This window comes from Sinocyclocheilus grahami, unplaced genomic scaffold (assembly GCF_001515645.1).
Source record: "Sinocyclocheilus grahami isolate Dianchi unplaced genomic scaffold, SAMN03320097.WGS_v1.1 scaffold1045.1, whole genome shotgun sequence".
Classification (NCBI taxonomy): Eukaryota; Metazoa; Chordata; class Actinopteri; order Cypriniformes; family Cyprinidae; genus Sinocyclocheilus; species Sinocyclocheilus grahami.
Genome location: NW_015506224.1, coordinates 26210 through 38734, shown reverse-complemented (window position 1 = coordinate 38734; position 12525 = coordinate 26210). Strand labels below are relative to the sequence as shown.

General features: G+C 39.6%; 2 protein-coding genes across 2 annotated transcripts in view; one reads left to right on the top strand and one right to left on the bottom strand.

Moving 5' to 3' along the window:
* LOC107566083 (striatin-4-like) overlaps positions 1-7561 on the bottom strand; it is a 28306-nt gene extending 20745 nt beyond the window's left edge. Inside the window, exon 1 of the mRNA XM_016251460.1 lies at positions 7093-7561. Within this exon, the coding sequence (XP_016106946.1) occupies positions 7093-7377 (285 nt within the window). The 5' untranslated portion in view covers positions 7378-7561. The remainder of the gene's footprint in view (positions 1-7092) is intronic.
* Positions 7562-8270: 709 nt separating this feature from the next.
* On the top strand, positions 8271-11102 carry LOC107566082 (fukutin-related protein-like). The gene is made up of 2 exons (XM_016251459.1): positions 8271-8422; positions 8820-11102. The coding sequence occupies exon 2, from the start codon at positions 9152-9154 to the stop codon at positions 10760-10762; it is 1611 nt and encodes a 536-aa protein (XP_016106945.1). The 5' UTR covers positions 8271-8422; positions 8820-9151; the 3' UTR covers positions 10763-11102.
* Positions 11103-12525: the final 1423 nt, after the last annotated feature.

The following is a 12525-nucleotide window of genomic DNA, read 5'->3' as shown; positions in this document are numbered from 1 at the left end:
CATTAATTTTTCATAATGTTTAATGAAATTATTTGGTAGTCTGAGGTGGAATGGGGATTCGGGAAAGGGGGGTAGATTTTTTTATAGGTTTAAAGGGGGGTGCGACCACAAAAATTTGAGAACCACTGGTCTAAAGTTAACAGACAGTGTTTAGTGCAGTCCACATGTTTACATATGTTTATTACAGTGACTTTGAATTACCTTTGAAGAGGAGTGTTTAAGCAACAGATTTGTTTTTATATTTCTGCAATCTACTTTAGTTTGTGTGATTTGTTACTGACTTTCATATTAATGTTTACACCAGGCTATTTAAACATAATTATTACATGCTTACAAGGTTGAAATTTCAACAAATCAGTCAATATACTGTGACTGCAGTTGTTAAATAAAAATTTCATTCATATCAATTCATGCATCACCTAATTTCATCGTAACATATAGGTCTGGCCTACAGAAAAGAACATTTATGTTTAATCTATCTATAATAGTGTGTTGGTTATACTATACAATGATTTATAGCTTGTCTTTGTTGAATAATACAGAACATAAAGAGCTTTAAAAAATAATTGCATATTAAATCGCAATCGCAATATTGGTTAAAAAATAAAAAAATCGCAATTAGATTATTTTCCAAAATCGTTCAGCCCTACTCAAAAAGCCATTCAAGATATAGAAGAGTTTATTTCTTCATTGGAACATATTGAGAAATTTGGCATTACTTGCCAACCAATGGATCCTTTGAAGTGAATGGGTGCCGTCAGAATGAGAGTGCAAACAGCTGATAAAAACACAATCACAATAATCCACACCACTCCAGTCCATTGGTTAACATTGTAAAGTGAAAAGCTACATGTTTATAAGAAACAAATCTATCAAAGTGTTTAAAACCATTGTCTCTGGCCAAAATACCATAATCCATAATAACTCCATGCCCTGTTGTCCTCTCACATCAAAACTAGGGTTGGGTACTGAAACCCGGTATGGTACGGTAACACCGGTATGGCACCGGTACCCATGTAACCGGTATGTACTACAACCGAATCAGAACGCAGATGTCAGTGCCTCATTTCGGTGCCATGCCTGAGCAATCGATTGAAATTTTTGTCCTCTGGTTCTCCGAAACAGACGTACTAAGAAGCATCATCACCGGCACCGTACGTGAAAAATAATTTCCCGACTGAGAAAATGCATGTGAACTGAAGTCGGAAAGCTCTAATAATACAAATCCAACAAATCTTTGCAGTAACGCGAGTGTCCATGTTGTTTTCACATTCTGACTTAAAAGCACATCTCGGGAAATGAGAGCATCCGAGGAGCGCGTGAATGCAGTAACTACACTTGCTCTGATGGCAGCAGATAGCCTTCTGTTAACTAAGCTAAACATGCCTAAATTAAAATGCCTAAAGCTAAACCTTCCTTGTATTCACATTTCTAAACCTGTTGTCCAACAAAAGAGAACATTATTAGAACTTTTTACTCCACAACACCAGTCAAATGCTTCCTTTTGTGATCTGATGTGGCTTCTTGTCACAGAATGAGGCAGAACATATGTTCCATAGGCTACTTTAAAAAGAATACATCGATTAGCAATGGATTATAAATATACTTAATTATTACGAAAATACCAGATGTATGGGGGTAGAATTGTTGCGTTATTCCAAATAAATAGATTATGATCCACAAATAAATGTAAAGAGATTAACAAAAATTAAACATATTGACGAATAAATAGAATGAGATCCACAAGTAAATCTTAGCATTTCACAAACATGAAATAAATTCACAAATAAATAAAATGCAATTTGCAAATAAAAAACTTAGTCACAAATATCTTTTTAAGTCACAAACACAACTTTGCCTGGCATTCATTTGTGAATCACTCACTCTGCATTTGTGGATTTTGAAACATTTCTAGCGTCGAGACACACCAATCCACAAATACATGGACTCCACCCACCGTCTACTAAAGCCAATCAGATAACAGCCACTCTTCGCTGACCAATCGTAGCACGTTCTCCCTATAGCCAGCTATTTAATAGTAAGTTACTTATTGAAGCTTTTCTTTCCATCTTGAATAACATGACGCTTCCATAACGTGTTTGTATCCAGCATTGTTCCCATAGCCGTGATTCAAAGCGCTGTTTCTCTGGCATTTTCAAAGGCACGTTAATTATAATCCTGTGGCTTGGATTGACACACAGTCTAATGGTCTAACAAAATCTAATTTTAAACATCTTTTACTATACCAATTTTTATGGCCCTTATATTTCTTATTTGAGCCAAAGGAGATGAATGAAGTTATTTCAGGACGAGACCGCCCTGATTGTAAAGCAAAACGTGATTGGCTATAGCGAGAACGTGCTACGATTGGTCAGCGAAGTGAGGCTGTTATCTGATTGGCTTGAGTAGACGGTGGGTGGAGTCCACGCATTTGTGGATTGGTGTGTGTCTCGATGCTAGAAATGTTTCAAAATCTACAAATTCACAGCGAGCGATCCACAAATGGGTGCAGCGATCTACAAATGCACGGGACGCGATTCACAAATTAATGCCAGGCAAAGTTGTGTTTGTGGCTTAAAAAGATATTTGTGAACATGTTTTTTATTTGCAAATCTCATTTTATTTATTTGTGGATCTAATTCTATTTATTCGTCAATATGTTTAATTTTTGTTAATCTCTTTACATTTATTTGTGGATCATAATCTATTTATTTAGAATAAAGCAACAATTCTACCCCCATAGAGATGGCTTGAATAACACAGATAAACTATATTGTCACAGCCGAGTGTTTATTGTCTTTGTTTTATCATTTAAAATGTTTACGTTAATGTTCGGTTTACTCAGTTACAGCTATAATAGCGATGCCTTTGTCTATATAAGGCATTTCCTGGAGGGTCATGAGTTCAGCTACTTCTGTGACTGGATATGGGGGTTTTCTGTGCGAGGGCACCCTCTGGCATCCAGTATGAATGAAACAGACATCATGTGTTTATAGTAATAGCCAATCCATCATTTTTGGGGGAATTTATTTATTTAGTGTTTAATAAATATCGGTTAAGGCACCGGAACCGTTTTAAAAGTATCGATTTGGCATCGGTATCGAAAAAAAAAATGATACCAAACCCTAATCAAACTAGGGCTGTGCGATTCATCGAAATCATCATAAAAATCGCGATTTGAGCTTGCGCGGTTTCTAAATCGATTTATAGCATGATTTTACGCACCCCCGACCTCCCGCAGTATGCTATCCGAACCAATCAGAATGCAGTGCGCCTAAATGGAGCACGAGAACAGAACAGACCGGGCGGGCATACAAACGTTTTATTCGCGGTAAAAATTTACATGGATTGACATGGAAATTTAGTAATTACACCATAAATGCATATAATTAAAGTCTACTGTTTCACAGTCAACACATGGCTTTTTGGCTAGATTTAAAACAAGGGAAAATGCACTTATAAAGGCAATAATAGATGGTACTCGTGGTGGTAGTTAAACAAAGTTATATTTATTGAGTTTAAATGTGAATGTCTATGAAAGATTGTATTACTGTACTGTGATAAAAGAGAATCACAATGCTGAAAAAGCATTTTCAGAAACAACGTTTGGATTTGAAATCAAAATACTGGATAAACGTTGCGTTTGTGGTAAACAGCCGCGGATTAGGAGCGGACTGCAAACGCGTCTTGTGCAAAAGCAAAATGAGTCCGTGCTGCTTCTGCACCGCATACACACTGTATACGCACTGCAGACGGAGTATGTGTGAACTTGGCGCAACAAATCTAGTTGAACATCTGAGGCAACGCCACAAAGAGCTCTATGAACAATGCATGGCAAAAAAAATCCCTGGAAACGGGATTTAAATAGTTTTTTTCTGCCATATATGTTTATTCTAGAGACATTTTGTTACACCTTTACTTAGTGATTATTTTGCCTTATGTCTGTTCTAGAGACATGTTACAGCTTTTTGATAAAGCTCTAATTGGTTTTCTTTTGGAAATATGTATATCACACTGAATGCATTAATGACTGTAAAGCATGTCTGTTTGTCAAAATCGTGATTAAAATCGAAATCGCAAAATTGATCAAAGAAATCGCGATAGGTTTTTTTTTGTCCATATCGCACAGCCCTAAATCAAACCCCAATAACATATTTGTTTAGAACTGTTTTCTTGTAAACTGAGCTTGATCTGTGCATATATCACCCCTGATTCAGACAAGACTTTCTCATGGGAGATAGCAAAAATATCTCTAATTATTAAGGCTTTTAGCTGAAAGCAACAATTTGAAGTTGAAACTGTCTTAATGATGGATCTGTTTCTAACTAACATGCAGCTTTTCAATTCACAAGATGTTAACTGATGGACTGGAGTGGTGTGGACTATTGTGTTGTTTTTATCAGCTGTTTGGACTCTCATTCTGACAGCACCCATTCACTGCAAAGGATTTATTAGTGAGCAAGTGACGTAATGCCACATTTCTTGAAACCTTTTTGTTATGCGGTTCTGTCATTATTATTATTATTTTAAATATTATTACCTTCATTACTGGGTTTAATTTATTTACAGTAAAAACTTATATTTTACTTAAAATGTATATGTTATAGTTTTAGTTAACAATAACCCTGCCTCAAAGGTCATCATACCGGAATGATCATGTCCTGCCTGCCACAGAGGACACACAATGGCACAGGTGTCCCACATAAAAACATCAGAGAACGTGACGCCCCACGGCAGGAGAAACCAAGGAGGAGTTGAGCTACTCTCACACTACAACTGTCCCTTACCACCCTTTTATAGGCCACGTCAAAAACAATGTGTGTGCGTGTGACATGGAAAACATAGCAGTTGGTCCCTGAAGCCTGTGCACATTTCCATGGGCATGTCCAGAAGAGGCCTGGCAGAAGAACACACATCCATGAGAGCCACAGGGCCAATCCTTTTATAGAGCACACTAGCAACTCCTTATGTAATCTACTACAGGCACTGTTTGAATGGGGTCACTGAATTGCAAAGCTTTTCTCAGGCCAACATCTACTGCAAACTGGGCCAGTGGAGTCCACACTCAGAAAAGACGGTTTAAGCAAATTGTATTGGGGGCAAATCCCTAATCCTTGGTTTAAACAGTTTTTCTCCGCTCTCTAATACGTTCTTGATGCGAGTGCAAGCTTTCCTAACAGATTTTATGTTTCCAGATTTCATATAAAATGACTTGAGCTATACATCTTTCAGATGCTGTAATACGATGCAAGTAATATCACTAAATGATGAAAGTGCTAGACACACAGATTGCCTCTCTTGGGACTGAAAAAACAAAACATAAAATGTGCTTTAATTCTCCAGCGGGACTGCATTATGTCATGCCTTGGACAGAAGCTTCACAATTTACAAAAGAAGTAGCAGTCAATGGGTCATATGACATCCCAAAGTCAATTATTAGAACATTTATTTATTAGTAAATTTATCTTTTACATCACTGCTTCTGAACTGCCTTGATTCTATTATCTCACACTTAATGCCACGGTCGAGAAAGACGCAAAGCACTAACAGAAAACTTAATAGCATGAAGTACAAGATATTAAGCATACAAAAAAGTGCTTGTTTGTGCAACTCTAGGTGACCCCTATACTTATAAATAAATACTACACATAAATATATGTCATTAAAAAATAATCTGTAAAATATTTTCTAATGACTCTTATGAACAGATTATTTTTGGAGAATCAAGCACTCAGTGTACACAATCTGTGTAATCCGATTCCTAAACAAATGACCTGAAGAAACTAATCAAACTAAAATATCGTGACCAGTGTAGTCTGATTTTGGAATGAATGACACTTGTCAGCAGATTACTTTTGGTAAATTAAAAAAAATAAAAATAAACACACAAGCTTACAAATTGCACAACCAATGTAGACCAGTTCCTCAAGAAGTTACTTGTATGAACCGATTCTTTTAGCGAATCTAACTAACTTGATGACAAATGACTTGTATGGTTTAGTGAATCAAAATCATCCAGTTATAAACACTTACCAGTCCGTCAAGACGTTTACTGAATTTACCCGACTACTAAACCTCAATTTATTCCATTCATCATGTTTAAACAGAAATGAACCAAGAAATACTACTGATTTTTTAGTTAATCTAACTTGTAGAGCAACCAATCAATTTCAATTCATGCACAAATGACTCTGAGTAAATCTTATTAGTAAATCAAAAACATCGACTCCACCAGTGCAATTTGTTTGTGCATTGGATGAATCTTATGAGCCAGTTCTAAACAGACACCTCTGGTTTCAGTTCCTGAATTCATTTAACTCACTTTCCGAGCTGAAAGTTAAAGGGATAGTTCACCCCGAAATAAAACAGTTATCATTATTTACTCACCCTCAAGTTGTTTTAAACCTGTATGAGTTTGTCTCCCTGTTAAGCACAAAAGACGACTGTGAGTAACCAAACAGTTTCTGGTCTCCACTGATTTCTTAGCATTGTTTCCATACTATGGAAGTCAAGGGGGAACGGCAACTGCTTGGCTACCCACATTCTTCAAAATATCTTCTTTTTTGTTCAACAGAAAGAGAAACTCATACAGGGTTTGAACAACTTGAAGGCGAGCAAAATTACAGAATTTTTATTTTGGGGTGAATTATGCCTTTAACAGTTTAGTCATCATCATACTCTACTCGAAATTATGCAAAAAACTTACTTTTTTTTTTTTTTAATGTTGTGCATAAAACACGTAAGATCCCAATCACCGTGGACTTGTTCGTATGACAACGTGTAGCTAAAAGATGCGCAATATGTGTTTTCTGTTACCAGATTCGTTTATTATTGCTATATATTTACGACCAATGCATGTACTGCATTGAATGATCTGCTTTTGGAATCTGATCCCATCGATTCCCATCCTAAGCTGGGTATGGATGTTCAACAAAAGGGTAACATTTGTTACTTTTTCAATGACTAGCATCAGATGAATACTTAAACCCGGTGTAATCCCCAAACTGCATCTAATCTTCTTCCTGCTCTTCCTCAAGGAATCCGTCTGGAAGAGATCAAAACATGCGATTAAAGAAACCCCGTTTTTTTTACCCTCAGCTCGTCTCGTTCGGCCTCCCAGCGGTATTTCTCGGCTTGAAAGCGGCTCCACTCGTACTGGATGAAATGTAAGATGCCGGGCAGCGAGAGGCCCGCGTCCCCGTCCTGCGGATCTCGCGGCTGGGAGGATCCAGCCATCGCCCCGGTTGCCGCGGCGGCGGCTGCGGTGGGAGCGGGACCGAGCACAGCCTTCGGCCCGTTCGGATTGCGCCCCGCTCCGCTTCCTGCGGGGCTCTGGTTCGTTCCTCCCGCCACCCCGCCGGATCTTTCCGCCTCCATCAGAGCGTTCGCGCTGTCGCCGGAGCCAGGAGGTGGAAAAACAGAAGAATAAGCCACCCTGTTGCTTGAAGTCTCCACCGAAGCCCTCTCCCGTTTTCCAGCCCGATACAGATAGGCGAGTACTCTCTCACACACACACACGCACAGGAAAGTGCCAAATAGTGATCCACTCCTACTACGGAATGGCTGCAAACGCTACGCGCTCATAACTGCTGCCCATGAGTCATAAAGCTGGCTTCCGCAAGGGGGCGTTTGGCGGCTCCATGAGCCTGATCCTCCATTGAGGTCAATTCAAATCTCAAGACGGTTTTTTTGTTTTAAATGAGACCTTCGACTGCTAAAACGTATAATCCTTTAAATTTGTTGATTACAAAGATTTGTTGCTGACCTGCAAAATGTAAATCCACCGCAGCAATCTCTCAAAAAAAAAATATATATATATTAATTTGTTTTTAAATACGAGTCCAAGCATCATGAATGGCTGTGATTGGTCCATCCTGACTAGTGATGAGAAAAGTAAAATGTGTCACGTGACGCGTCTCTTTGCAGTCGCATACCTGCTTTCATTTTTTTGTCTGTTGTAAAGTTATTTTATATGCTCTATATTGTCAATTGCGAAACAATTTTCAAAATTGCAGAGAAATTCACTTTAAAATAAATATTTGTATTTTATTTGAATCAGTGTTACATCAAATAAATATATAAAATAGTTCCACACTAAATAAAATAACTAATAATCTTGCGTACAGATTACGCTGAAGTTAAAAATACACAGTAGTGAAGCGTTAAAAAGAAAAAAATATGTTTAAACCCATCCTGTTACAGCTAAGCCCCGCCCATGTGAGAACACAAGTTTCAGGTTACCTGTCATTCCACCCGCTCGTTCTATTTCTATGGGATTGATCGAGGCGACCCAGTTGTGCGAGCTTCCTGCTACATTGTGGTCTTCTCTCGGGCTTCCTTTGCTCATTTCCGAATTAAGCATGGGGAAGAATACCGTGCAAACAATGTGCTGATGAGGAAAATGTTGAATCAGCCTTAAAATGTTAGTTCTTACAATCGTGATTTCTACCGTTTTGCATAATGAAGATGCGTGTCTTTGTGTGTGCATGCTTTCAAGATCAGAAGCTGCATGAATCGATGGTTGTAGGCTTGTTTGGGTTTCATTTTGCATGCATGTTCTATATTTGGAGGAACTGTCTCAAGTGATCAAATGATTTCTCAAATACTCAAATCTAGAGCTCATCTCTAATTGGGACAGCAGCTTGGAACATCTCTTTATAGTTCTTGGTCATCTTTGTTGGCTAGGCTTAGTAGTGATGACTAATAGGCTTTTTGCAATACAAACTTGATCTGAATTTCCCAAACAATGACCTTGTACTTTGAAGAGCTCAAAGTTAATTTGTTTATTAAAATGTTCTTTGTTTTGTCTCCATGTTTAGCGTTTATTTTTTTTTTAATGGACTGCGGTGAACTAAAGGCACAACTAAAGGGTCTAATATGGAATATGTCCGTCAGTTTTTTTCCTGGATGGGATCAGCTGACACATCAGGAAGACATCAACAGAAACTGATCTGGTCAAAGAAGATGCTTCATCAAATATTCATCTCTCAATCGCTTTCCACTTTGCTTTCTTTTTGGCCAGACCAGGATCATAATGTTCAAGATTTCAGGAATTCGGACATGTTATAAGAGTCAAGATTTTCTGTCCTCTTTCTATTTGAGATTTCACTTACTGCATGCATCATAAAATTGTTTAACCACAAGAGCCATAATGCGTATCAGTTTTTGTCAGGCTCTGTTAACAGGAGCAATAATTTTGAATTTGCTCATCCTATATTATGTCTCACGGGCCCAGCAGCAGATGATGGAGAAGCGTCGGGAACAAAGTAAAGGCTTAAAGAAAGCCTCTCTGCCTGTGGCAGGACTGGGAGCTATGGGTAATCTGGTAGGTGGAAGCATTGTTGGAGGCGCCAAAATGGGAGGCCTTGAGGGCAACATGCGTGGTCCACGCGTCACGATCCTCGTTCTTGAATTTGAAGACTTTGAAAACTACGTTGGTGATGTTGCACGCTCCTTTTTGCGCCAGAGACCAGAGTTGCCCTTCCTCGCTGTAGCTGAAAGTCCACCGTACCCTCCTCTGGCGCTTCCAGAGGGAGCCCGGCTCCTGGTGTTGTCGCCAAGCCCTGACCAGCCTCCACAAACTCACCGTCCCGAGTTCAATGTGCAGACGGAGTTTGTTTTGTTAGTTCCAGATGGCGTCGAGCTGGACCACGGCCGACAAATCGAGCGTCTCATTCGGGAACTGGAAGGGGAAGGTGGCGGGCCGGTCCGACTCGTTGCCGCCCCCGTGCTGACCCGCTTGGCGGTGCAGTGCCTGCACCTTCGGGTGAATCTGCGGGAATGGACCGCGACCTACACCCCTGCGGCCTCAGGGAGCAGCGGCAGCGTCTGCACAGCCCTGCAGGGAGACGCCGTGGTTCTTATCCGCACCGAGGACCTCTTCAATCTCTCGGTTCCCTTAGGGCGCCCCCTCATGTCTTCCTTGTTTGTCCAAACTTCTCTGCGTGGTTGGAAGGTCAAGCTCCTTGAGGGACCTTCGTTCTCTGCAAGTCATCGCCCGCTGTTTAGCTCAGCGCACAACCAGTGGAAGGCGGACAGTCGCCTGAAAGACGCCACCAATCACCTCATGCGTAGCTTCGGGCTGAAGCGTGTGGTGCTGCCTGATGGTCGGGATCAGTGGTTTGGCTGTAGTAAAGAGACCGCGCGATGTTTCGGCACAGTGCGTGACGATACACCGGAATACCTCTACCTAGAGCGCTGGACTCCTCCTTGCTGTATGCGCTCCCTACGAGAGACCACTAAGTATGTTATCAATATCTTGGAAAGCTCTGGTGTGCGTTACTGGCTGGAAGGGGGTTCCTTGTTGGGAGCAGCCCGACACCAGGATATAATCCCATGGGACTACGACGTGGATTTAGGCATCTACTTGGAGGACATTCCGAATTGCGAATACCTAAAGAACCTGGACTCCGGCTCACTGGTGGATGCTAATGGCTACGTGTGGGAGCGAGCGGTCGAGGGCGACTTCTATCGTGTGCAGTATAGTGAAGCCAACCATTTGCATGTGGACTTGTGGCCCTTCTACCCCCGCAATGGAGTTATGACCAGGGACACTTGGACGGAGCACAAACAAGACGTGGAGTTCCCAGAGCATTTTTTGCAACCCCTGGTGCCAATGCAGTTCGCCGGCATCACCGCTTATGGTCCGAACAACCACCGTGCTTTCTTGGAACTCAAGTTTGGGGAAGGGGTTATTGAGAACCCCCAGTATCCGAACCCTGCCAAGAAAAGACTGGACAGGAGTCGCACGTTAGGACCGTAACAAGCAGTAACTTGATGTGCCACAATTCCACAACATTGCATTTGTTGCATTTCTGACATTTTAAACTTTGTAGAGTATTACTATCAGATTGAAGGTTTTGAAGGCTGTGTCCGATCACTTGAACGTTCGCATTTCTTGCCGATTTAATTTATTGTATGTGTGTTGTGGTTTGGGGAGTCATGAGTCCCAAAAGTAGTCTAAATATACTGTATGTAACAATGGTAATACAAGTTCTAAAATCTTAAGGATGTAATATTTCACACGGCAGCATCCCAGGAATTCACAAACAACGGTCAAATCTTTTTTTTTTTTTTTTTTGTAGTACATGAACATCAATATATCAGTTTCTGTAGCTATTAAAGGTAACATTTTATTTTAAGGTGTCCTTGTTACATTTTACGTGTACCTACTATTATAATAACAATACATTATGCATAATTACATGCAAGTAACCCTAAGCCAAATCCTAAACCTAACCATATAGTAAGTACATGTTGTTAATTAATATTGCACGGTACTTAAATGTGTAATTACATTGTAACAAGGACACCTTAAAATAAAGTCCAACCCAATTAAATACTGAACAAACGTTAAGATTTTTAAACTGATTGCCAGACAAACACCAGTTTTAAAGAGCCTATATCGCTTATTGCATTAGTGCATCATTTACAGTAAGTGCTGGCATATGGAAATCTGATTCATGTTTGTAGGTCCACAAGTGAAGCATTTAATTAACAACCCAGGCAGCTCATTAAAACCTTGAAAGGACTTCACTGCTTTTCAACTTAATGGTCATTATTATACCACCATGAACTTTGTAGAGTGTAGGATGTTTTTGTTGGCATGTGGTGACACTGGTGTACGCTGATGTTGAAAGAGGCTGTAATGACCTTTTAACAAGTTTTTTTTTTAAATCTGAAATGGTTTTCCTGTGTAAATGGTTGTAAATGGAAAAGGTTACATAAAAAAGCCAGTGAAAAGAAGCTACTGTTTTATGCACATTCACTTTATTAATGATATTTTCACCATGTTGCATGATAATAACTGTACTTTTGATGTTTTGAATTGTTTTGACTGTCGATTGTTTGACCTAAATTTTGTTTTAATGTAACTCATTTTTGTTTTGTCTTGGTGGTTCACAAATATACTATGTAATGTTCATTATGTAAATGGTCATTATGACCACCAAATATTTAACAAACAGCATAACTCCAAACTGAGACTTAATATTTCAGATGTCTGGAAATAAACCATCACACAGAATTACTTTTAGAGTTTTTATTGTAAATATTACAGTAAAATGTTGAATAAACCACAAGGTGGCGCAATAGGACATGAAGTCTTCAAACATGCTGGACTTTGTTGCTGCAATGCTACCCAGTTTGTACAGTATCATTACTGCACAAACCTTCAAAGCCTCCCTAAAAAAAGTGGCTTTTGATTACAGCGGTGCATTTTAAGTCTTCAGGATCTGATCATTCATTCTGACTTAATCAAACAGAGATAAGAGGTCTGCTGGTATCTTGTGAAACCAAGTCTTGCATCGCCCTAAAGGCGTGTATTTCGCAATACTAACTGCAGACTATACAGTATCTTGCTTATTAAATGGCCTCTTACCAAATAAATGAACGCATTGACTTAATTCGAGTCATAACATTTCAGTTAGAGTTGAATATTGCACAATATGAGATGTGAAACTAGCACAGCTATGTAAGAAACCAGCAACCATTATACAAAATGTCCAAGCACAGAAGGCCACAGTT